Source organism: Armigeres subalbatus, chromosome 2 (genome assembly GCF_024139115.2).
Source record: "Armigeres subalbatus isolate Guangzhou_Male chromosome 2, GZ_Asu_2, whole genome shotgun sequence".
NCBI lineage: Eukaryota > Metazoa > Arthropoda > Insecta > Diptera > Culicidae > Armigeres > Armigeres subalbatus.
This window is the reverse complement of record NC_085140.1, coordinates 456,182,023-456,209,023: the sequence shown is the minus strand read 5'-3', so window position 1 is coordinate 456,209,023 and position 27,001 is coordinate 456,182,023. Positions and strand designations below refer to the sequence as shown.

General features: G+C 39.3%; 1 protein-coding gene across 1 annotated transcript in view; it reads left to right on the top strand.

The window, feature by feature from the left end:
* Positions 1-949: 949 nt before the first annotated feature.
* LOC134218272 (uncharacterized) overlaps positions 950-27,001 on the top strand; it is a 59,665-nt gene continuing 33,613 nt past the window's right edge. The window contains exon 1 of the mRNA XM_062697203.1: positions 950-2,366. Within this exon, the coding sequence (XP_062553187.1) occupies positions 2,324-2,366 (43 nt within the window). The 5' untranslated portion in view covers positions 950-2,323. The remainder of the gene's footprint in view (positions 2,367-27,001) is intronic.

The following is a 27,001-nucleotide window of genomic DNA, read 5'->3' as shown; positions in this document are numbered from 1 at the left end:
ACGCTTAGAGGGGGACGGGGGATTGAGCAGTGTTACGGTTCATACAAAATTTTAAAATGTTTCAATCAAAATTTGTGACAAAGGGGGGATGCGGGGTTAAAAATACCCTATTTTTGCGTTACGTAATTAATGGATCTTTCCTTATCTAACAACACTGATGCTAAAACAATCATCATTTTGCAACTAGTTGCATATATTATTATTCAAGGACTGTAACAGAAACTACTCAGTTATGGAATATTGTTCACCCTCATCTATTTCCCTGACCATCTGTAAAAAGTCCTCATCAACTTGCATTTGTTTAAAACACTTCTAATAAGCTCATTTATCTCTAACATGTTTAAGCTTTTCTGATTAGTGATTAATTATATACTGACTGCCCAGTGCACCCACCACATTTAAAATTTTCATAAATCCACCTACACAAAGCCGTTCTACTGAAATGCAAAGGATTGTTTGCATAAATATTTCAAATCGCGTTGGACGACCACCTAAGTCAACATTTTCGTATCCCAACACCAGAGGGCAAACCATTTTCCACCGAATCCAGCCCGGCAAGTACGCATGCTCACGCCTTCGTTCCTATTGGAATCCGCTGCAGTATATTTTCGTGCTCCGTAGCTCGGCTGGCACCAATAATGTGGAGTTCAGCTCAGCATAAAACCCCTGCTCGCGGCGTGCTCTCTCTCGTGCTCGCTCTATGTCGCATATGCACCGCTCCGATGCACTTTTCTTCGAAATAGGAGAGAAAGCAAAACAAATGCTCCCTACATGCGTCGTCCTCGCGTTTCTATGCTGGGTCCTGGCTGGTAGGTAGTGGGACTCACATTTTGCGTTGAGAGAAAGTGTGGGAGCAACGGCGACTTATGAACCGCGAGGAACGCTCACGCTTTCGCGATGTTCCTTCCGAAAATTTCAGTCTATTATCAACGCTGAGCGTAGATGAATGTGCAATTGCCTCGGTCGTAGATAGGACAAGCCGCGTGCTCAGGACGTATACTAATTTCGCGGTTAACGCTCTTCTCAAGGCCCGCGCGTGTACAACCACCCTCGTGTCATCCCGTGCTCGATCCGTTTTTTTTTCGCATATGAGTGAGAAGATATCGGAAGAGTTAATCGAATTTCCCATTTCCCGATGCTGTGTGCCAATCAAGCGGATCAATGTAAATCCATCTCAATTAGGATCAATTAATGTGCGGGACTTTCTATGAGTGACTGGAGACAGCGTGCAGCGTCCCATCGCCGTTCTATATCGGTGCCACCTGTGCGTCTGGCTGGCACAGTTGTTGCCTCGGGAAAACGCGGTGCATCGAGTTAGGTGTCTGGTCTGATCTGTTGAACTGGTCTGGACGCAGTGCCTCGGAGGGAATCCCACCGTGCGGATTTACGACGTCGAATTTCCGCAGTGTTGTGGCAGACAAACCGTAAACATTACCACGTTCGAAGCGGGAGGCCAAACTTCGTCCGGTAGTCGGTCGGTCAGGTCCGGTGGATTGGCGTGAAAGTGTGTGCATTTCGGGGATCCAGAAGGGGACGCTGCTGGCCGAGAAGATATATCAGTTCGTTTGTTTTATTTGGAAGTCATTAATCACAGCAGGAAGCATCCGTGTTTTGCCGGGCCATGACTTGCTCTCCCAATGGGAGGTGATTTACGCGGATGTTTTGTTACAGTTTAAATACCCGTGGAAAATATCGTACCGTGTAGAGGCGCGGAGACCTCGGCGCTAAGGTCGTGGAGTGGAGTGGGGGGCCATCAGCAAGTGCGAGTGCAAGTGTGCTATATTTTCTAGTCGCAGGCAGCACGAGTGAGATTTTGCCGAGAACGAGGTGCATCTGAGATCTAGTGCATACGATTTCGAGTGGGAAACGGGTGAAAATTTATGTGCGATACCTGGCTTGGTGCACTTAATTTTCAAGGCAACCGCTCTAGACTGCCAAGTGTGTAAGCGACGAGGAAAATCGTGACGTGTATAAACAAATGTGAAAATCTCAGCTTGTAACGCATTCGTATCATAACAAGATTCCAGTAATTCCTTCCGGCTGTAGTCCGGTTTATCGCAGTCGATAAAAATTCCCTCGTAAAACCCCAAGCTGTGAAAGTAATGATTTATTTTACACGCCACTGAAAGATAAAATCAATCTCCATCATGGTGGCCGTACACCTCAACGACCACCGCCTTTCGTGAGCAGTAAACATTGTAGTTAATCACAACGCACAGAATATTCAGGACGGACGGAAAAAAATAAAACCATCCCAGGGCGGAAACAACGATTCATCAAAATTCTTCCAATCATTCCCGGCTCGAGCAGAACGGAATATGAGATGTGGTGTTTGCTAATGCTGCTGCAAATCTTTCTTGTTAAAGGTTAGTGTTACACTTTCGATGGCACGCTAATGGATGCCGCAGCGCGAAGAGAAATGGTATCAATTATTCAAATCTTGCTTTTCAATTATTTTCTACCCATGAAGTCATAAATTACACCAACAGAATGAGCTGATAAGAATCAGTTCCATGTCATATTGTTTATCAAAATTTGTCTTTAAAGTAATTTTGGGGCTAAGCAGGATACAGGATACTTTTCCTTATTTTAGGAACTTTGTGGAGTAGTGTAAAAATGTCGTAAAATTGCTTAATTCAGATAGTTTTTCTCTATTTCTATAAAAATATGATATTTTTTGGTTGTTATTCATGACGTACATAACTGGACAAAGTGGATTGGAAGTGATTTTATTTAGTTTTGAAAAAATGTAATTTGTCTCTTTTTTCGTAATATTCCATATTTTTGTATGGAACATTACGCTCCGTAAAACCCAATCCCTTCTCGTTGAATTTTTGTCTAGAGTTTGCATCCAATATTGGATATACAAAGGCTTATAACACTAAATAAAATCACTCCCAAAAAATACCATATTTTGAAAGAAATAGAGGAATGTCTTCACTTGTCATAAGACGATTTTGTACAATCCCATTTAATTCCACCACTTAATTGTATTTTGACAGATACGTATTTCAACCTCAACAGTAAGGTCGTATTCAGTGTCTCGTACTTGACTCAGTCGAGTCATTCAGTCGTCTTATGACAAGAGAGGAAAATGATCCAAATCAAATAATTCTTGTACTCGTTATTACTCCACCAAATATGTATAAAGTTTTTCGTCGCTTCCAATGATGTTGAACTTCGATTTGTCACTAAACATAGCTTTTACTATTTCTGAATACTCCGACTTATAAGAGATTGAGCAAACAGAAGTATTTTCTTCTAATTCTTCAACGGCATCAGAGGCTTTTTCGCTAGACACTGGAAGAACAACCCCACCATCAAAGTTTGCTTTCTAATTATTCAATTCGAATCAAACAGTTGAAATTCGCTTTGTATCCTACAAAATTACTTTCAATTATTGTTGAAAATCTGCAATAACTCTCTTTTGAATTTCAAATCCATCGCATGGTGCGACGACGCAAAGCTGAAGTAGAAGGATGACAGTTGTGCGTTGCTTCCGGTTTGAGCGGTGTGCCCTTGAAAACTCTAGTAGATGCAATTTGAATGTTTGTGAATAAGGTATTGCTACAAAATGCCAATATGGATACATAAAAATCATAATAGTATTAATCGACATAATCTAAGGCCAATGAGCAGATCACCTTGATTCTAATATAGTACAACATATCACCAATCTTAACCCTTCCGTTTCCAACTCGCTTTTGAAAACTAAAATGAAAATTATTCTGGCATTTTTGCTTATAACTTGTATCAAAAGAAATTATTCTAGCTTTGGGACCTTTACTAATTTCCTGAATAGGCGACTTAGTTCCGGAGTTATTCCAAATTTAAAATGAGTATTAAGATTTGACCTTTAACTAGTAGAACGCATTCTTCTATGACTAAACTATGCCAAATTTGATATTTGGTCGGTCGTAAATATGGCCTGTATCCTGCATCCCGGGCGTTTCACTAAAACCGGTTTCGGGATCGCTTTACGGAAATAGACGTAATATCGTGCTTCAAGATTTCAAAACTCATGGGATTCTATGACAGCCTTGTACTTCCTGGACCGCATTTGAACCGGTTGGAATCAGTAGATGGGTTCACCTGGTACCGGTTCAAAAGTTTATTCTGGTAGATAAGCAAGCTCCATCATGCAGCATATGAATCTTTATTATCACAAGAGTTATGACTCTGCATGCTAGTTTTGTATTTCCTGGACCATATTTGAACCAATTGGAAACGGTAGATGGGCTTACCGGGTATTGTTTCAACTGTCAATTTTAGTAAATAGGTAAACGCCACCATGCAGCACATCATCATTTTAAAAGTTATGACATTACATTGTAGTTTCGTACGAACCGATTAGAATCGATTGACGGACATGATAGCTTTTGCTTATTTCCAGAAATTGGTTCCAGAACAAGTATTCGTTTCGTCAGTCTACCGGTCCCAATCAATCTAAATATGGACCGAGAAGAACAAAACTACCATAGAATTGCTTAACTTTTGAAATCATGTAGTTTATAGCAAATAGTTTTGAAAATTCAACAGCGTGTCAAATTGCAGCTCATCCCAACAAACGAATTAACATTCGATTCGCAATTAAAGTTAACGAAATTTTACAAATATGCACAGTTTAAATTTATTTCGATTTGACAGACCAGTAAGAACGATTGATTGCTGCGCAAATGTGCATAAAAATACATTCAAAATCACAACATATTTTTATCTGAGATCGATATGATGCATGATGGCAATCGCCTATTTTCGTGACCCAGAAACTGGTTCCAGTGGAATCCGGAATACTGGCCATATTCCGTCCTGATCAAATTTGGGATAGTTTATGCGTTAATGGTTCTCGACATCGATCCGGAAAAAGGTCCACACGAATTTTATCCAGCGCTTTTTGTTTATTTCGGCTGGTTGTGGCCCCGGGATCTAAGTGCTAATGATTTTTGCAGTGCGACACGTTTCCGGCGATGTAATTTTTTTCGGTAGCGGTTCGCGTGGAAAAAAATGTTTTTTTTTAGCTTTTGTCCAACTCTTCGGATGCGCGTGTGTGTCTTTGGTGTTTGAAAATTTGATTCTGAGGGTGATCCTGCTGATCGTTTAACTGAATGTTGGATTGGTTGCGTGGGTGGCGTCGTCCGATGTTCCATACCAGCCGTGCAGATGATAAACGGAAGTTTGTTAAGTATTATTTCCTATTATTTCTAACTTTTTTCTTGCGTATTGCTTTTGTCTTTGGAGAATAACAAATATCCCTTTTTATGTTATGTTTGGTTGAATCTTCTGGTTCGCAAAGAGAATGCTCCTGTAGCTGTTTTGTTCCTTTAAACATTTTTTCTTGAAACCACACATCAATTCAAGACAAAAACACCATCAATAGGTAGGTGAAGGTTTCCGCCACCTGTTGATGGTGTTGGTTTGCGTGTGAGAGCTATTTATCAGATTCGTCAAATCGTCGTTTGAATCTTTGTTTACAAAAGCAGATAAGTCGTTATGAAAATTTTGTCTTGAGTTGTCGTTTTGTTCGTTTTTGTTCAACTCTACAAAAAATATTTAGTATTTTTGGGTCTCATCAAAATGATTAACCCATACGATAAAAATGTGAAGGAAATTCAACAATTACTATTTTTTTAAAATAAAATTAACCTTATTTGATGTCGTATATTACGTAACTGCTCCTTCTAACTCTCGCGAAAATCATAAATTCAAATAATATAATTGGTACGGGCACAATAATCGGTGGACTTCTCTCAAGACCTCTCCTAGCTGAATTTAAAATGATATGAATGAGTATTTGTCCAACTTTCGAGTGCTATTAGGTTCCAAATTACATTCATTACAATACCATCATAAATACCGCCTTCGTTCTGTCATTATTGATTGATAAAGTTATGAATCGAGTCGGACATTATTTCCATTAGCAGAAGCATTGCATATCGTCTGTCAGGCAATACGCTTGTTTTCCCCGATAAAATTGAAACGGTTATTTGATCAAATATATCTCTTTTGTCAACTATCTACCTCGCTTTCCATTTTATTAGTAGAAAATACATTTAAGCCTAAAACATAGCTGATTCATTGAAGAGTGGTAGAAATGCTAGTACCTATTAGGTTGGTAAGAAAATAGATCAGAGTGCTTTTTATTAGATATGCAGATTGTTCGCGAGAATCAGAAGCTTTTGATCTGCTTCTGCGGTCGATGTGTGAATAGATTTAATTAATCGCAATGCTGTACTTTAAAACATGCCTCAGAGACGTTTATTTAGGAGTATAAAATTTTCTGTCGGAATTGGGTGAAAAAAAGTAGATCATGTTTTTTGTTGCAGTATAATTTTTTTTAAATGTACTGCATTCATAGGTCACGTACAGTCGTGATTTATTTAGTAGGCAGAACGGTCGGCCGGTCATCACATAATTTGTTAGTGCTTTGTGCGGTTAGCAGAACGATCGCCCGATCATCGAAATGTTGTTCTGCTGTGTGCGGGTGAGTAAATTAATAAGAAAGTGAAGATTCAGTTCGCGTCAGTAAGCAGAACGATCGGCCGGTCATCGAAAAAGTTTTTCTGCTTTGTGCGGTTAGCAGAGAGATCGGCTGGTCATCGACAATTTTGTTCTGCTTAGTGCGGTCGGTAATTAAAATAATTAGTGTTCGTTCAATTATGTTTTGAATTGATTAAACTACACGCTATACACGGCATACCGTTTACCAAAACGAACCCTGCCACAATACTTTATTATTATTATTATTATTATTTATTTAATTCATCTGACAGCAGTCTACATGAATGTCTTAGATAACTAATTTAGTCTTCCGGACCTTTCTACCCTACTAATGAACAATCTACTATTTTCCCCAAAATCGAAGAGATCGTCTACTGAAGAGAAAATTCGAACACACGATGTAAGCGGTTCGTGGAATCCATATGTCGTTCGATGGAATCTGGTCATCAGCAAAGACGAAGATCGCAGTTGTCTACCAATGGTACGGAATTCGATGCGGGACAGGAGTTCAGAAGCATCAATCTCACCTATTAATATTTTAGCAACTAGTGAAGCCTGCTGAATCTTTCGGCGTCGAAGCAGCGTATCGAGTCCCAGAAGCCGACAACGCTCTACGTACGGAGGAAGATTTAGCGAATCTCTCCATGGTAGATCTCTTAGCGCAATGCGGATGAATCTTCGTTGAACGCTTTCAATTCTGGCAATCCACAATAGATGGTAAGGAGTCCACACAACAGCTGAGTTTTCCAGTATTGGTCGTACTAATGCACAATAAAGTGCTTTGAGGCAATGAGGGTCGGTGAAATCACGGGACACTTTCGTGATGAATCCCAATTGACGTGAAGCTTTGGATATAATGGAAGAAATGTGCTGATTGAATGTAAGTCCTGCGTCCAGAAGAACGCCCAAATCGCTGACCTGATCGACGCGCTCGAGGGCATTTCCGTCAATGCTGTATTCGAACGTGATAGGAGTTCTCAGTCTATGAAACGTAATCACCACGCATTTGTCAACGCTAACAACAAGTTTGTTCAGTTTACCCCATTCAGCAAAGGTATTCAATAGCCCTTGTAGTCGATAACAATCTTCTATTGTCTTGACAACCAAGTAAATCTTCAGATCATCAGATCACACATTTCGATCCTAGCAGCAATGTAACATCGTTGAAGAACAGCGTAAATAGCAATGGACCCAGATTGCTACCTTGTGGTACACCTGATTTATTACTAAACGGACGGGATACACACGAGTCGATTTTAACGCGCAGAACACGATTCGAAAGATAGCTTTCCAGCCACAGCGTGAAACGTTCAGAGGCACCGAGGTGGGAGAGCTTAGACAGGAGTATTCGATGGTCAATCACGTCAAAGGCAGCTTTCAGGTCCGTATACACGGCATCCACTTGCGCCTTGGCTTCAATCTGCGATATACAAGTACTAGTAAATTCCAGCAAGTTAGTTGAAACGGAACGACCGGGCATAAATCCGTGTTGATTGGATGAAATGTAGCTCCTTGTGGCACTTAGCATGGCATTGGTTACTATTATTTCGAAGAGTTTTGATCCTGCGGAGAGACTGGTAATTCCTCTATAGTTCCTTACGTTTCGCTTATCTCCTTTCTTGTGCACAGGAAACATGAATGATTGCTTCCAAACTGTGGGAAACATCTTTTGCTCAAACGATTTATTGAAGATAAAGGCCATCGGGGTAGCTAAAGGAGCAGCACAGCGACGAAAAATAACGGCTGGTACACCGTCTGGTCCAGGCGAGTAAGAGTTTTTTAGTTTCTTTGAGGCAGCGATGATCATATCCGCAGAAATTGAAAATACGTCAATATCAACAGCGTCAGCAGGTAGACTAGACGCTGCCGCATTAGCTTCCGTTTTGGACGTGATGTGAGGAGAAAAAACTGATACGAAATGTTTGGCAAACATTGCACAAGACTCTTGTGCTGACATCGATTCAGAATCGTCCAGAAAGACGTGCGACGGGATGGAAGAGCTTTTTCTTTTCGAGTTTATGAAGCTCCAAAAACTTTTTGGATTTCTTCGCAAGCTGAACTGTATACGCATCACATGCGATTTATATAAGTTAGCATTCATCTGACGATATGCATCACTAGCTAGTTTAAACGCTTGTTGATTAACATATGACCGATTTTTTCGCAGTAACCTTTGTTTGGCATTTCGCTGACGTTTCAATTTACGTAGCTCCGGGGTGCCCCAAGCTGGTTTACCAGGTGGTCTAATCGTCGGTAGGTTCTCATTAAGCCACGCGCACAAGGTATCGCAGAAACGCACAGTGATTTCGTCTACATCGTTAGAGTCTTGGAATATTGTAGCCCAGTCAATGTTCGATAAATACTCTGTTAGTGCTTCGAAGTTGATACGACGATAATTTAAACGTCGAATGTTATCATGACAAAGCGGAATGTTTCTTACAGAAGGAATAGTAACCGCAACATCTAACGGAGGATGATGTAGGTCAATTGGTAATAGAGTAGAAACCGCTCTCGTTACATTAACGTCATTGTCATATGAGAAGTAAACCAGATCGAGCACTCTACCAAGGTGATTGTACTCAGAGTTACCTTGCATCATATTGAGGAAATCAAAACCATCAACCAGTGTTGAAGCTGCAAGAGGAAGTGACACAGAACGGTCGTAACATATACCTCTGGGTTGTTTAGACCAAGACAAACGCGGTTGATTATAGTCCCCACAAATAATAACCTTGTCGTCGGATGAACCTTTTCGTGAAGCTCCTGTGCAGAGGCGATGTGTGCGTTAATTATCGAAACATCTTGACTTCGATCGGGTGGAATGTAGACGGCCATTAACCATAATTTTTGCCCCTTGATGACAGACGATACGCTTACTTGTTCTAATGATTGACCATTCATCAAATCGATCGACGAGCTAATGTATTGTTGAGCAATTGCGATGAGCACACCTCCAAAACGCGACTTAAGACTGTTCAAAGCACAACGATCGCATCGATATACGTTGTAGGAAGTACCGAATAGCTGCAGAGAAGTGATGCAGTCATCAAGACCAGTCTCAACCAAAACGATAACATCGTAATTGCTGTCACAGGTGGCAAGAAACAGCTCATCAATTTTCGTCCGCACTCCACGTACGTTTTGGAAATAAATCGAGATTTCACTGGATTCACATTGGCGGTTGCTTAGTTATCGCTGTCCAATCGTCGAAGAACTAGAAACGGGAATCTCATCAGGGTTTGAATTGTTCGGAATTATAGTGTACTTGCCATCAGATGCGGCTTGGAAGACCCCTTCCACAGGCCTGGATACGGGACCAGAACGGCTGACGAACGATGGCAACAAAGGCGCGACCGTGCTGGGTGGGTTGGGATCTTGCACAACGCTTGCCGCAGTGCATCCAGCGGTAAGTGGAAAATCAGCGAGTTGATTGAGATCATTGGAGAGAAACCACGAAAATTGTCGTGATCAAGATCAGATGATGAAAAAACTTGATTGTTGATTGGCAAACGGGCACTAGAAGCGGAAATCCGATCAGGAAGAGTTGGTTCTTGAACGTATTGGTACTTGCCTAGTGAAGCAGGCTGGAGAACCCCATCGACAGATTCGACAACAGGACCGCGACGACTCCAATGACCGATGACTGCATTAGGCGGGACTGTGTCAATCCTAGATGGGGTCTCCAATGTGCTTTCTACGATGCGTCGCGGTGTATAGCTTGTTGTTTTGCGTTCTTGATGATAAGCGGATCCGAAGGCAGGTACGGTGAACCGATTTCGGTCGTCGGGTAACAGATGCGAAACAGTTTTAAACTGCGGATGGGAATAACTCTTCAAAAATTGTGAAGTATCTTCCGATGCTTCGGCGAGACATACACCACTGTAAAACTTACCCGATGAAACAGGAAGTGCGGCTAAGTGGCGGTTACAGGCGGTTACGGTTACTGGAAAACTGGAAGCCGTACTAGTGATCCGTTTTTTGGATTTGGCTCAAATTCTCGTACATGCAAAAAAATTTGACTTTTACTGGTAATGTAATCAATAAAGCTAATGTAAATGCAGCTCATGTAATCGTTTTCTCAATGTAATTATGCGTTGAAAATCATGCACATAAACAGAGCATGAATTAAACCGTATAAATACATCACCTTACCATTATTTCTACACTCTGTTGAAAACAACACATTATTCACCCAGAAAATTCATTTATAAACCATTAAGTTTACATGATATTATGTGAACCGAAACAAAAGATGGCCACGCTTGCGACGATCTCGGTGGAATGTAAACAAAACAAACAATTCCATCAAGGCAGCTGCAATTGCAGCGGGAAACCTTCGTTTTCGACCACCGTCATACTAAAGGGAAGATTTTCCATTACGACTACAAAGCAGCATCCATGATGCTGCAGTTCATCGGTGTACTTCATCAGGCGTTTACTTAAATCGATGGAAAAACTTCAAATTCTTGCACTTCATCCAGTCATATATTTCCCCTTGACGATGCGCATGCGCTTACTCAGAGCATGTATATTTACATTACTTAGCCAGAACCCGATCACGACGGTTTCGATACTGTATGTTTGAATCGCCATAACTCAGAACCTGTTACTCTTTGGGCAACGTTGGATTCAAGAAGTGAAGACGGTAGAGTGGTATCAGAACGGGCTATCACTCTGCGGACCTGAGTTCGATTCTCGTGTTAACCATTTTTTTATTTATATAGCATAAAATAGAACATGTAAATTTAAAACAACACATAAATTTGAGATGATAAGTGATGTAAAAATAAAATTAAATGTAAATTTCTATCGTTTATCATGCTCCAATTATGTGCATGATATTTGATGTAAATGTACATGATTCGTTCGAACAGTGCAGTTATCTCCTCTGGCCAATAAAATGAATCGCCAACAACATTTGAGACTGTTCTGCTGACTGTCACTTTGAAGGATACAAAGGACAAATCTTCTACGTTCTTGCCACGGGGAACTAATTTGACTGCTTTTATCATGGAAGTGTCAATGTTAGAAATTTCAGCTACGTACTGTTTGATTTCGTCTTCGTTCTGGTCAGGTGAGAAAAGTGTCACGTAGAAGGATTCCAAATCTGGAGTAGGCTGCAAAACGTTCGCAACTTTCAAAGGAATTGAGCTTGTATTGCCGGGTCCACCTCGAGCAACACGGCGATTTGCAAACTGGTTATCATTCCGCTCGGGATGTTTATTGAGTCCTGTACTTAGTGTTTGTTGAAGAGCAGTTGATGATGCTTTATTGCTCGATATGTTCGAATGCTTCTCAGGTGCGGCCGGAGTTGATACGCTGACGCGAGAGGCAGTTTTGTTGACTCCAGAATCAACCGAATTTGTGACGATTTGCACACGTTTGTTCGACCCAACGACAAATTTATCCGGAAGTTGTGCAATGGAATTATTTATTTCATCCAGGACTTCAAAGAACGACGTATCGTCGCAGGACCTAGAGCGGTTAATAGGATCTTCGGCAGTATCGTCCAGGGTTAGTTCATCAATGCATCGTGAAAAAGAGGCTTGGTGATGCGAGTTGTTAGTCGGCTTAGATTGCGTTTGAGTTCCAAACATTGTCCGATTGATCTTCCGAAGATTTTCGCCATAATTTCCTAGGCGGGTATCCATTGAATCAGTGCGTATGAGCAATTCACGTAATGCCCGTATGATGGTTTTCTCCCGATCGTATACTGCCGGTTCAAAGTTTAAGCGGCAAGAGTTGCAGAACCAAAACAAACCGGTTTTCGCACACCATGCAGAAAAATGTGATTTAGACAGTCCAACGCAAACGAAGTGAAAGGTCCTACCGCAAGATCCGCTGCAATTAATTGCTCGATTTGAATCCAGAAGATTTGAGCATACTTCACATGCTTCCATCGTTACAAGTATTTTGTTGTACACTGTACCAACTCGTAAAAACGCCAATGCAAGAAAGTACTATCGAGCTCGCCTAAGTTTATACTTTATCTCCAAGCAGAGCGAATAAAATGTTGTACACAAGTTATAATGCCGATAAATCCCTGAAGATGTCGCTTCCAGAGAAAAAATTTGCGTGGGTTTTGTTAGAGTTGTTATGATAGCATCAACTCAATTAATTAACAAGATACGCTAAAGGCGAGCGAACTTTCGAACTCATTAGACCGGTTCAACTGGGTGATTTCTCGTGGAAGTGCAGATGACTCGTCGGCTTCTATCAAAGCGAGTATCACGTCAACATTTTCCTACCCATTCCTTAATTGACCTGCATTCGGACACGGCCGGCGCTGGTATTGCTTATTTTTGGGTCATCAGTTCTTACACATTGAAGATGATGTTAGTCCCAAACTTCATCGGTTGGTTCTCTGTGTAATTACAGCTGACCTGGCAATAACGGAGTAGCAACCGTGGGCGGTCAATCATGCTCATGCTCATGCTCATGCTCAATGGTTCTCGACATCGATCCGACAGGCACAAGAAGGCGAGGTGCGCAGCGGGCAAGGTGGATCGATCAGGTGGAAGATGACTTGCGGACCCTCCGTAGACTGCGTGGTTGGCGACGTGTAGCCATGGTCCGAGCCGAATGGAGAGGACTCTTATATACCGCACAGGCCACTTCGGCCTTAGTCTGAATAAATAATAATAATAATAGTTTATGCGTTACTTCCATTCAAAATATCTACAAATAATCATTTCCGAAGTACGCAGGCTACTGACATCCTATTGTTTAGCCCATCGCCAGATCGTAGCCAGGATGTCCTGGGCTATAATTTTTTTTCATACTGCGTTTCAATGATGACAGCGGTCTATGTCTATTGATGATGATGACACCGTGCTTGTCACCGGGTCGGAAGTACTTATTCTAGAAATGGGTCAATCCTAACATTTATTTTATATCCGGAATAACTTCGGAGCCAAGTGGTCAATCCTGGAAACCCAAGGAACCAATTAGCACTCCAATTCGCAAAACCGGCCATATAGTGGTACTTCAATGCTTATAAGTTTTTGAATAGCCGTATATTGGCCTTCTGGCGAATTGGAGTGCTTATGATAAATTTCGCTTCTTTTGGTGAAGTTGCAAAAGAAATGTTATGAGACAAAAAAAAATAGCCGAAATGATTTTTATTTTCGTTTTCAAAAGGAAGGTTGTTAACGGAAGTGTTAAGAGAAAAGTGGCAAAATTTTATATTTATGTAGGGTAACGGTACCAATAGTGGAGGTATTAGTAGAACAACAGAGGATTTTTTTTAAATTGATAATTATGATAAATTCAAAGTGTTAATAACTTAGCAAACAGATAAACTAATAAATTTGTTGATAAAAGGGAGATTGATGTCATTTAACATCAACAACTACCAAATATCGCTTGCACCACTAATGGGTACACTGTTCCTTTAGTGGCGGTAAAAATTAATTTTGGTTCTCATAGTGGTGCTATCCTTTGATTTCTTATGCGACTTGCCACTATTGGTACAGTTGCACCACTATAGGTGCAAGGGAGACAATTTTGTTAAGAAAAATCATTGTTTTTAATAGTTTTTCGGGGAAAATCTTGGGATAAGTTGTATGTGACAGGAATAATTCAATGTCACAGGATAATTAAATCACAAAGCATCAACTGAAACCATCGTAACGTGTATAATTATGAAAAATCTCATTAAAACCCTACTACCTCCACTATTGGTGCTACCTCCACTAAGGGTACGGTTACCCTATTACTAGCAGATGGTATGCTGTGTTCGGAACATTTGCTTCTCAAACGTCATTTTTTTTCAGCGCATAAGTTAGACAACTCAAACTTTTCCGCATTTTCATGGTATTCAAACTATCCCATGGGACAAACATACAAAACGAGTCTAAATTTGAAAGCCTGATTGCCAGATATACAAATAACATTGTGATTAAGCTTTGATGATGTTATATTTCGTACACTTATCTTTCAATGCGATTTTAGTATTTTTATAAACCAATGAGACGATCCATTTACATTACAGCTGAATCTTTTCGCTTTATCCAACTTTATCCAACTGATAAATGGCGACAAATCAATTGGACATTACTTAAGTGTCCAAAATTAACGTGGACAGACTTTAACTACACCAAAAAAACTCGATCCCTATAATCCATATACATTTTTACTATTTTCATCTCAATAACTTCCCTATTTCGATATCTCTCTATCTCGATGTGTTCTAGTCATATTTTGTTCAGGAGTCACTCGCTCTATGTCGATATATAATAAAATTTCTTTGCTACTAGACCATCATTGGACGAAAACAAACGCATCAAAAACAAGAAATGACATTTGTTGATTGTCGTTGTCGTTTTTCATGGTATTAATGAATTGTGTTGAAATCTGGGTTCGCCGTAGAGCTGGGCGAGCTCGTGGTTCATTCTTCATCGCCATACACCGTCTTCTTGCACGCCGCCAAAAATAGTCCTTAGCACCCGTGTCTCGAATACTCGACCATTGTCCATGTTCCATGTCCGTAGAGGACTGCTGGTCTTATCAGCGTCTTGACATGACACATTTGGTGCGGGGGTGAATCTTTTTTGACCGCAGTTTCTTCTGGAGCCCGTAGTAGGCCCGACTTCCACAGATGATGCGCCTTCGTATTTCACGACTAACATTGTTATCAGTATCATCACCTTGTCCTAGTCCCCGGCGCGAGTCGAACGAACTGGAGCGTTCGCCCGAAATCTTCACACAGTTTTGCACACCATCCACCATGGCTTTGATCAGTCTGGTAAGCTTCCCAGGGAAACTGTTCTCGTCCATAATTTTCCATAGCTCTACGTGGTCTATACTGTCGTATGCCGCATTGAAATCAATGAACAGATGGTGCGTTGAGACCTGGTATTCACGACATTGTTGAAGGATTTACGTACAGTAAAGATCTGGTCCGTTGTCGAGCGGCCGTCAACGAAGCCAGCTTGTTTGTAATGTTTAAAGTAAATTACAGAATCATTGAAAAAGATCCAATAAGGAGTGGAACTTTAAAGAATGGGCAGGAAAAACTAAACCTAGTTCAAATTTTTAGTTGTTTTTTTATCTATTGTAATGGGAACTCTTATTATTGATGTTTTACAGAAATACTCGGGATTATAAATTTCTCTTGCCCCTTCAAAAAATGCACACAAGAAAGAAAGGTCAACAGAAACTTCTTCAATTTGTGAGATTACCCTAAACTCGGGTCCGTTCAATTGATAATCAATTTTTTGTTTTATTATTTTCACACATCGTTGGTTTTTTTTTATCGAAGTGAATGATTAAAAAATAACAATAAATTATTCAAAAAGACTTTAAATTATTTGTGACGTTTTGAAAATCATCAATTTAAAAATATTTGATAAAGAGAGATTTGAAAAGATTCATAATAACCTTACTTAGTTTAGGTAGTTCACATAATCAGTCAGTGGAATTTAAAAATTTGGAATGAATTTAAAAATACATAATTTACTACGAATAATAAAAGCCCAGATTAATCCACCCAACAGTGATGGTGTCTTTCTTGACCTTCGTAAAATGTGTTCGAAGATCTATATCTAGCTCAAGACTCTCTGTATGAAAACGGGACAGTAACGTTTTTTCGACATTATTATACAATCCCGTCATGTTCTAATAAGTCCTAAATTTGTCCCATTCCATTAAAAATGCGGCCAGTGTAGCTTATTACTGTCATTGCCTGACCTCGCTATACCTCGATTTTAAACACATTTCAGAAGCTGTAATACTCAATACATTTGAGATATTGTCAGGCAATGAAGGCAATAAGCTACACTTGTCTTTAGTCTGACTGAGACCACTTGGCTGCATTTTTAATTGTTAACCATGTCGGATATCATTAAAATAAAAAGGTACCCACATTAAATTTTTGTAATTATGAAACATATTTTTCGAACATCCTAATCGCTTCAATGGCCCGTGGATTTGATGATGGTAGAACAATTACTTTGCCATAAATTTTGAACCGCATATGAAATGTATCAATATTCAATAAACCCCCGGAAATAATTATAAGGCATATGCTGATTTTCATACAAAATGGTCATGTTTGAGGACCAACATTTAATGATATTTTTTTCTATGTATACGGGGTTACTGAAAAGGCACGTTTCAGCTAGAAATAATTATAAAACCACCACTTTCATATAGAGCTCCATACAAGTGGAATGGCTATTAATCTTTGTTTTTAAAATCGGCATTAAGGTCACTCCTGACAGAATCCAAGTTTCAAAGTGCTCGCGTTTTCGGGGGCACACCACTCGATACGAAAGCAACGCACAACTGTCATTTTTATTTTTTCACGCTTGCTGCGACGCAGCAAAGCTGAATCAACAAAAATGACAGTAAGTAAGCTAAAACAAATAAGTGATGGATTCAAAAAATGCGCAGTATTGTTCGTGGTTCCATTGCCCAATTGATAAAAGTAACACAAACAGACGCAAGATGGAGGTGGGTAGTACAGCTGACACTTCCCAGGTTCCAGAAGTGAATCTAATTGTAATACAATTCGATGGACTCATACACGACAGAAAGGGAAGGGTCGTTTGGCCGAAAGTAATTCGACCGAATGCCACATGGCCGAATAACATGTTAGGTTGAAAGTGATCTGGACGAATTCCATTTGGCCAAATCGAACGTTTTGCTGATACGGTTATTATGCATAAAACTTCCGAACTAGTTGGAAACTAACTGGCCGAATAAGACGTTTTAACGAAGAAGCAATTTCGCCAAACAAGTCATACGGCAGTACGGAAGGAAATGTTGTTTGGCCGCAAGTGTCATTTAGTCTGCCAAAAAATTCGTTCGTCCGAACTGATCGTTTGGCCGAATGGTTCATATGGTCGTAAATGTGTGTTTGGCCAAACAAACTATAGGACAAGAAAAATATTCGATCAAAGGGTATACCCCGTTAGGTATTAGAACATTAATATAAAGAAGGCAGATTATGTTCAACATCGACTGGGATTAACGCATGTATGTCTAAAGAAGGGGACTCTGATAAAACAGGTAGAATGACAAAATAGGCCATTTGTGATAAAGCCGAACATAACTTTTAATCAAAAAATTATTTAACCGATTTCGTCAAGATCACATCAAAACAAACACATTACAAAACAAATGCCAATTCGGCCAAATAAATGGATTGATTGCGACATACACGATTGTTCATCACATGATTTGTTTCTGTGTTTGAAAATCCAAAATTATTCACTCACAGAAAAATAATAAGTGAGTCGCAAGTAAAGAAATCATTATTTCGAGAAAGATGGCTGAAAAGTTTTGTAATTTGTTTTCGTTTTTTTTTCGCAAAATGTACGAAAGCTTAAAAACTTTCTAGGTTTTTGCAAATATTTTATCTCCATATTTACGAGACGAGCCAGCCTAGGGCTGAAAGTGTATTTATTTATTTGTCCACCGTCTTCAACATATAATTGTTGCACAGACTGTAACTTAAAGTAGTAACCTTAACCTATTTTTAAACGTAGTCTTACTTATATTAAAATCGAAACAGTCGCTCACGTCATTAAAATGTCTGTAGCAACTAAGCAGTGGATTATGATGGCCATATAAGGTGCAACGTGAGGGGGTATAGAGCAGTGTGCGGCGTCGTAGAGAACGGTGTGGAGCGTAAAGATTTACTTGTCTCAATAAGTTTCGCAGTCAATCATATTCCTCACCAGGTCAAAACAGAAAATCCTCTGTAGAAATACACGCCTCGATGTCAGGGTATTGAGTCCCATCAACTTGCACCAGTTTTCATACGGAGGGAGTCTAACCCGATCATTCCACGGCAGGCTTCTTAAAGCATACCAGACGAAGGATCGTTGTACTTGCTCGATGCGGTCCTCCTGCGTCCGGTGATACGGTGCCCAAACTTGCATCGCGTATTCTAGCACGCTTCGGACGATGGCGCAATATACCGATTTGAGAACGTGAATGTCGGTAAACGATTTAGCAATCCTCTTTGTCAACTCGAGTAACGCAAAAGCCTTAGAGGTGATAGTGGCGATATGTTCGTTAAAGTTCACTTTGCTGTCAATGACAACTCCAAGATCCTTGATGGAACTTACACGCTGTAATTCTTGTGAAGCCATTGTATAGTCTTGCAACAATGGGGAACGAGATCGGGTAAACGATATAATCCTACTTTTCCCGGCATTTGTATTCATGCCGTTAATTTGGCACCATTCTTGCAGCACATCAAGGGCACGTTGAATAGCACAACAGTCTAAATACGAGAGCACAGTTCAGAATATTTTCAAATCGTCGGCGTATAACAACTTTCCGGATTGAATTATCTCACACAAAATTGTTTCTTAGTAGCTGCCTTGCGGAACACCTGATGGAATATCAAACCGCAATGATTCACAGTCATAAACTTTCACATAAGCGTAGCATGTCGTCAGGCAACCAAATAGTTATCCAAGCTGGAACCAACAACAAATTGTGCAACCAACAAATTGTGCGGTACTTTATCAAATGCCTTTGCAAAATCAATGTATTTCGTGTCAACCTGTTGATTTTTTTCCATCTTACTATTCAAACTGCTCATAAAAGACATCAGATTAGTTGTGGACCTGCATTTCACAAACCCATGATGGTGCACGGAAATAACTGGACTTACGGCACTATACAAAGCATCGTGGGCAAAACACTTAAGCACTTTAGAAAAGCAATTTAGAATCGAAATTCCACGATAGTTTCCTGCGTCGTATATGGTGCCCGGTTTATGAATTGGAGTTTTGATTGATGCTACCTTCCATAACTATGGAAATTCTCCGATAGAGAAAGATTAGAGCGATTGAAGATTATAGATGCTGGCAAAGCAAGTGCTTCAGCGCATTGCTTGATGAATAACGGTAGAATGCCATCCGAAACAGGACCCTTAAATAGTAGCATCCAAATCTGAAAACCGCCTAAACACGTCTTCCACCGACACTTTAATGAGAGGCATATGTAGATCATATTCCATTATTCTGTCAAGCACCTCGTTTGTCACCGATTGCTGATTATTGTTATGAACACCTTTGAAAAATTCAGCCAACAGGTTGACTGATTCTTCGGCAGAGCTTGCGATTGTATTTTGGAATCGTATTTCTCGCGGCACATCGTTAAATTTTCGACGCCTTTTTACGTAAGTCCAGAAACCCAAAGGATCATTTTTAGCATAACGTTCCAGCCGATATACTCACGAAAAGCATTATTTTTGCAGATCTGAATACTCTTGTTCCAACATTTGAAGCGCTAGCATGTTTTCATAACTTCGATGCTTGAAGGAACGCTTCCGCACCTTGCGTAACCTGTTCCTGAGGGTGCTGTTCCACCACGACTGAGTAAAGCGAGTTGGTCGGCTTTTCTTTCGCGGCACATACTCCTGAAGAATGCGGTAAATTACATCGTAGAACTTGCAGATAGCATTATCAGAACACTAATGAAGTATCGAGTTTCAGATAGATTTTTACAAGCAGCAGTTACATCATACTGTCGGAAGTCAAATTGTCACAGTCAGTTAAGGGTAAAAAATAATTCAGAAGAAAAGGCTTATGGTTCAATATTGGCACCGGTGCCTGGAAAACTTCCACACATTGTGGGTCGTTAACAAACGCCAAGTCCAGTAACAGAGAGACTCGCTAATAAAGACAAAAAAATAATCTCCATATATAAAATGAGTTTGCATTTCCTATGAGGCAATATAACTCCCGAACGGATGGGCCGATTTTCAATTTGCGATTTCCTCACTAATGGATTCGTTTTGGGATCAGCTGTGTTTAGACATACTAAGTGTTGATCAATTTAACGGGGAAAGTTGGAAAATTGTCAAAATGCAACTGTTTCATGAGTTCTGAAGAAAGCCATCAATCTCGAACTGAAATCGATCTAGAGTGCCATGCTGCAATCAACTTAATGATTGACAAATCGAAAATGAAACCTGAATAAGATCGGGCAGGTTCGCCTAGTCTTTCTTTATCTTTATTAAGGAGACTACAGCCCTGGGCTGGCTCATCTCCGAACACCTAGTCTTCTTGTCTTCTTCTATATATAAAAATGATTTTGCATTTACTTTAAGGCAAGTTAAGAAAATACATTAAAAAAGCAGCAAAATTGTAAAAATACAGATATGTTGATGAGCTGAGTAGAAATGTAACACGTATGCAATAAAAACAATCTAGAGTGCCTTGCAGTAAATAAGCTCAACAATTGTCACAAATCAAAGTATTCCGAACGTACTGCCTACATTTCCACGTTTGTCGAGACAGCTACTTTTCTTCCATCTTTCTGTATATAAAAATAAGTTTGCACTTCATTTGAGGTAATATAAAACACGAACAGATGGTCCGGTTTGGAATATTTCCTCACTAATCAATTAGTCTGTGCTTTTATTTACAAAGAGTTTACACATTTGTTGGGAAAAGTTGGAAAATTGTCAAGCCAATGCGAACGCACCAAAATGGATCTAGAGTGCGGCGCCGAAAAAAAACATTAATAATAATTGACATTTAGAACGTCAACAAACCCAAGCAACACAGGCGCACGGTAAGTTCTGCTAGTTTTAAATAATTTTAGAAATAATGATAACTAATTGCCAGATGCTTTAAAACCAAAGTTTTTATATTTTAATTTTACTACAACTAGGCACATCCCAAGAAAAAACGAAAACAACATTATTTAGTGAAGATCTAAAAATCATGTTGAACCTAGTTTGGGAAAATGAAACATAAAACATGTTATGTTCAAGGAAAGCTATGAAAAGGTTTTTGCTAAACAGAAGATTTTTTGTAAAACATGAAGATGTTTCGTACTACATTCTTACGACTTGCTGATAACATGTTGATTGTTGACATTAGTTTTGTCATATGAGATGTTTCGTTCTACAGGAAGATTTTTCGAACGAGATCATAACATGTTCATTTTATGACATATGTTTGTCAAAAAATATTTCTTAATGATAGCAGATTAGCTTAAGTATGCATTTTTAACATAACTTTAACATCTAATAGGATCAAAACAATAATCGTTCTACATACTGTTGTTTATTGGCAGTTCGCCATATCGTTTTCTTTTGCACTTTTTAACTTCGAGTCAAGTACGAGACACTGAAGACAACCTTACAGTTGAGGTCGAAATACGTATTTGTAAAAGAAATACGAAGTGGTGGAATTAAATGGAATTGTGCTAAGCTCGATTTATGACAGTGACTTAAGTTTAGTTTTGTGAATGTGCAATTGAAAACTTGGTTGCGATTGAAAGATGTTGAAAATGTTAATCGTTTTTTGCACTGTTTGGGTCGTGTGAAAGAAATGGAAGTAGTTTTTATACCAAAACGTGACAAATTTACATGTTTGAAAGATGTATCTTTTACTCTCATACATCAAACTGTGTTTCTTGGGATGTACTCCTTTGCTTTTATCTCCATCAATTAATTTTGAGATGAAATAATCATTAGCAAATCATTTAGAAGCATGAGAAAATATTTCACCAACTAAATTTGTAACTAATGTTTGTATATAACATAAAGTTCAGTAACACTATACTCAAAAGTAAATTCCATTTTTCCACATCTTGGCATATGCAATTCTGCAAATGTTTCAATACAAAAAATGTAAGCTTTTTATACATACACTGTATTAAAATAAAATTGTAAGATTTCAATACAATGATTGTATGTATTAGACTTCCCAATTTGCATGCCAAATTGTTATACATTTTCTGTAAAGTTCTTATGCAGAGCAGAACTTTACAAGAGTGTTAGAATCTGAAGTTGGTGTGTGTCACCAAAGAAATCCGGAGGAACAAATTTCACATCGTAGATTAATTTTCTTCTGGTTTCTGTTATCCTTGTTCGTAACGTGAACAATTGAAAAAAAATCTTACCAAGGAGTACAGAAATTTTTGTCATTTTCCGACATCGATTTTCACTACAGCGTACCATAGCGGTTATTTTCCTCAAGCCCGGAAACATCACATCGCATCGATCACCTTTTACGGCCGCCATGAGTGTGCTTCCCGGTAACAAAAGAAAATTGAATAAATATAGATTAAATATTTAAATTAATCCTGACGTTAATACCGATGTAATGACTTTCCGAGTGCCCACCATAGAGTCATAAACACAACGGAGGTGGCCATCCAAATAAAAAATAAATGCCATTTCAGGCATAATATGTCCAAGTCCCCTTCCATTTGCAGTTGGAGCGTTTTTTTTTCTTTACTCGTATCCAGTCATATCATCCAGGATTAAGCTTGCGGTCGTCGTCCCATCAGGCCCCTACAGGAGCACCTCCGAGCAGCGATGGGGCATATGTGTCATGTGTTGTTGCCGATACCGCCTCCTAGTCCAACAGCGCCGCATAGGCAGTTGGAAAGCGGGAGGCTTAGCTGCTCGTACCTAGGCTATAGTGGAAAATTGTTTTTCTTTCCCTCGCTCAAATGATTCATCCGTCGGTTGCAAACAGTCCGCCACCAGAATGTGAGTGCCGCATGCATATTTCGTTCCCATCCCGGGTTTATGCAGCAAGAGCTCAACGCAGCGCTGGGCCCGGTCTTTGTGGTCTGCTGGTGACTATGTTTACGGATTTGGCTGCAAATAAACTCATTGTGGCTTTTATTTATGGCGAGAAATCTTAAGATTTACTCACACCGCAACATAAATACCACCGGCGCATTTTTCCGTTTTGTTTGTTTGGCGAAGGATTTAGCCGAGTGGCGGATTTACGAAATATATGCATTCCTGGGCGTGATTTCTAGAGATGGATTGGATGCGCTGCTAATCGGTGCTGGGGACGGCTCAAGAGGCAAGATTCCCGTTTGATGCCGTGGATTGTTTTGTTTGATGCGCACTGTTTGGCATCGGTGTTTGATTTTGTAATTCGGTGTGCATAGTTTATTGGTTGTATTAATTGCTTTGACGTTGAGGAAATTATTTGAACACGCAAAAGCACAAATCAAATAGAATTAGCGTTGCCAGCCAGTATGAAATATGTCAGTAAAGCTATGACCTCAAAGCAAATAACGAAATTTCACACCAGAATGTCAGCAAAAGAAGAGCTGCGAAGAACTTTCGTGTGCCAAATGTTCCCGTTTGCTATTTTATATTGCGCAATAAAATGCGTATGCAGCAAACGTATATTTAGAAGATTCTGAAGCAAAGGAAGCCTCTAATACATGAAAAATGCTGATGATGGAAAAGGTGAAAAGCCAATAAGTTTCAATGAGATCATGTGGTCGAATAAGGCTGATTTCATCTGATACAACTATGTCAAATGCAAATGTTCAAAAACTAGCACACTTCCGCATCCAAAAATTTGTTTCAAAGGTTCATAGTTTCAACCAACTCAACCCACCTACACCGTCCCGGTAACGCTTGTCAGTACTGTCGTGATGAAATTCAATTTGTCCACATCCTCGGTAGGTGGAAAAATGTTCCCTCCGCTGCGCTGACCGTAATCAACGTCGTCAGATTGAAAAAAAGACCAACTAAACAAAAATCGCCAAAACGTCCTTCATACACCACCGGAGTAGTTGAAACTGAAAACGCGAACCAACTTAGTCGAACCCGTACCCTGTCGCGCGTTTAGGGGCAGAAAAAAAAGTCCACGCTAAGCACATGCTAATGACGCTAATAAAGTACAACTATACTGGCGGAAGGCACGAAGATCCAAAGCGGAAGGGCAGAGCAGCAACGGACCACTATATTTAGCACGCTAGTCATTTCGTGAAAATGAGCACTTGTTCCATTCATAAAATTATGGTGATCGCCCCGAGTGACGAGAGTACACGGGCGCGCGATTGGTCACTAACTTGTTTATGTCTTCTATACGGTGATTTGGCTATCGGAAAAAAGAAATGTTTAGTTGCTGGACTATGGGTCTGAGTCTGATATATGGATGGTATCTAACTCACTTTGTCCAACAGCCGAACATTATGATTCTGTGTAGTGCGGTTCGTGGAATGCTCTTGAGGTTGTTCAGGGCACGGAGATGACATTTCGAGGCAGGTAAGGTTGATGGTGTAGGACGTTTGAGGATCAATTACCTTTGTTTATAAGAGTTGGTAAGCAATTCGTTCTTTCTACCAAATAGTGCGAATGATGTTTTCGTTTTCATTTGATCACATTGAGTAATGAAAAAAATATTGAGGATTCTCTTGCTATTAATCAGTATTCATATCGATCTTCTTCTTCTTATTGACATCACATCAACACACTGGGGCAGAGCCGCCACAGCCTCCACAGTTATTAACTGCGAGGTTTCTAAAGCCAGGTTACCATTTTTGCATTCGTATATCATGAGGCTAACACGATGATACTTTTATGCCCAGGGAAGTTGAGACAATTTCCAATTCGAAAATTGCCTAGACCAGCACCGGGAATCGAACCCAGCCACCCTCAGCATGGTCTTGCTTTGTAGCCGCGCGTCTTACCGCACGGCTAAGGAGGGCCCGCTACTCGAGTATAAATTTCCAACGGATTTCTAAGTTGTCTATTTCCCTCTTTTACTGGCGTAACATCCTCAACTAGATAATTATCACTTTCAAAAGTGTTGGTCAGGCACACCCTTAATTATTACATGGAATGTTTTAAATAAAGCTTCCATTTAAAACTGACTGATTCATGTCATTTTTGGTCAATTCTATTTGAAGTATGAAGGGTGGGTATTTTAAGGAAGATTCAAAAGTGGCCCAAACAGTATGGGCGTGTGTAGAAAGAAAGAGCCATAAGTAAGGATTTACCGCTCCGGTTGTTGACCTCATAACTCCTACATTCATGCTATCAAAAGCAAAAAGGCAAAACCAATAATCATGTTTCTTATTTTTGTGATTGTGGTTATTGTGGTAACCAATCGCCACGGAATAACCTTCACTTAATCAATCCACGTTCATTCGCCAAGAAAATAGATATCAGACTGCCAAAACTGACTCATCTCGATTCCTTCCTTCTCAAACATCCGAACATCTCCTCTCTCGTTTTTTTCAAGCGTTGGTGGTCGGGAATCATCATCAACATCATTAAACCAAGAATACACCTCGGAATACACGCAGACATAAATCTACCCATTAATTGATATTTTATCTCAATGCACATAATTGCAAATGCCTCAAAATCTAATCGATTTCAATATAATGCGCACTCTGAAAATTAATTGAAGCACTTCTATTCCGCAACAAAATATTAATTCAAACTCGCTAAATCTTGACATTATATATTTATCTTATCTACTACATTCTCCTTTGACCCTACTCTAATATATTCATCTTTTCCTAACCCTTTGTAAGAAAAAATGTTTTCATTCTAACTTAATTTAATCAAAATCCAACCCAAATTCACTCTACGAACCCAATTTAAGACCAAATCCAATCAGAACTCAAGACTGCTCCGATTCAAATTCATCAATTGAAAATTCATTAAAATACACTGAAATTAAATCCGCTCTATTCAAATCAACATCAGACTCAAATTCATTAGGAATCTGATTACATTTAAACGCAATCCAAATTTAAATTCAATAGAAATTCAATCCAAAATAAATCCAACTCAAATCCGATGAAAAGCTAAATCTAAATCAATTCAAATTCAATCCTTATTAAAAATACTTTTTCCGTTAAAAACTTGGTATGCTTCTTCGGCTGAAATACTAGCTTCTTCAGCTTAAATTGTTTGTTGGGTAAATCGAAACCAAATCTCAAATCCAAAAATAATTCGAGAATATCTGAACTCAACCAAATCCACTTCAAAACCATTTTGAATTCGAAAGCGATACAATCCAAATTTCAGAAAACCAAACCAATCTAGACTCAATACAAATTCGATTCAATCTAAATTCGTTCCAAATTGAATCGAAATATAATCAGAAACAAATGCTACTTCGCCCAATGCAAATCTATTTCTAATCAAGGCTTAAAATAAATCCGATCAAATTTAAATCCAATGCAATTCCAATCCAGTACGAATTTCATCCAGTTCAAATTTGGAGCGAGCTAGTTAATTCAATTCAATTCAATTTTAAAATTCATTAACTTAATTCTAAAATAAGTACATTCCGGATCTTATATACTTTCAATCATAATATAATCCATATTTCATAGGAATTCATCTAAATACCAATTTAACTCTAATCTATTAATTTATGCAGATTCAGTCATATTTTGGAAATGCAGGATACGTGATTTCTCACTTTCCTACCACTTTACTGTTTACGGATGTTACAAGCATCCATTAACACAAAACAATAAATCATCTTTCATTAAAACGATTCCATATTCATTCGAGAATAAAAACGATTCAATCACACTACGTACTTATGTCATGGTCGAGGTTTTTGGTTCGAGTAATCACTGTTCTAATATAGCCAAACCGTTCTAGTTTTCCTAATAAAGTAAGTAATGTCTCATAAGCCACCCATTCTTTAGTCATGCTACTCAGAGCACCCAATTTTGTATTCGGTCATACCACTGCGAGCACCCGAATATTTATATGAACATGCCAACCAAAACAAAAATC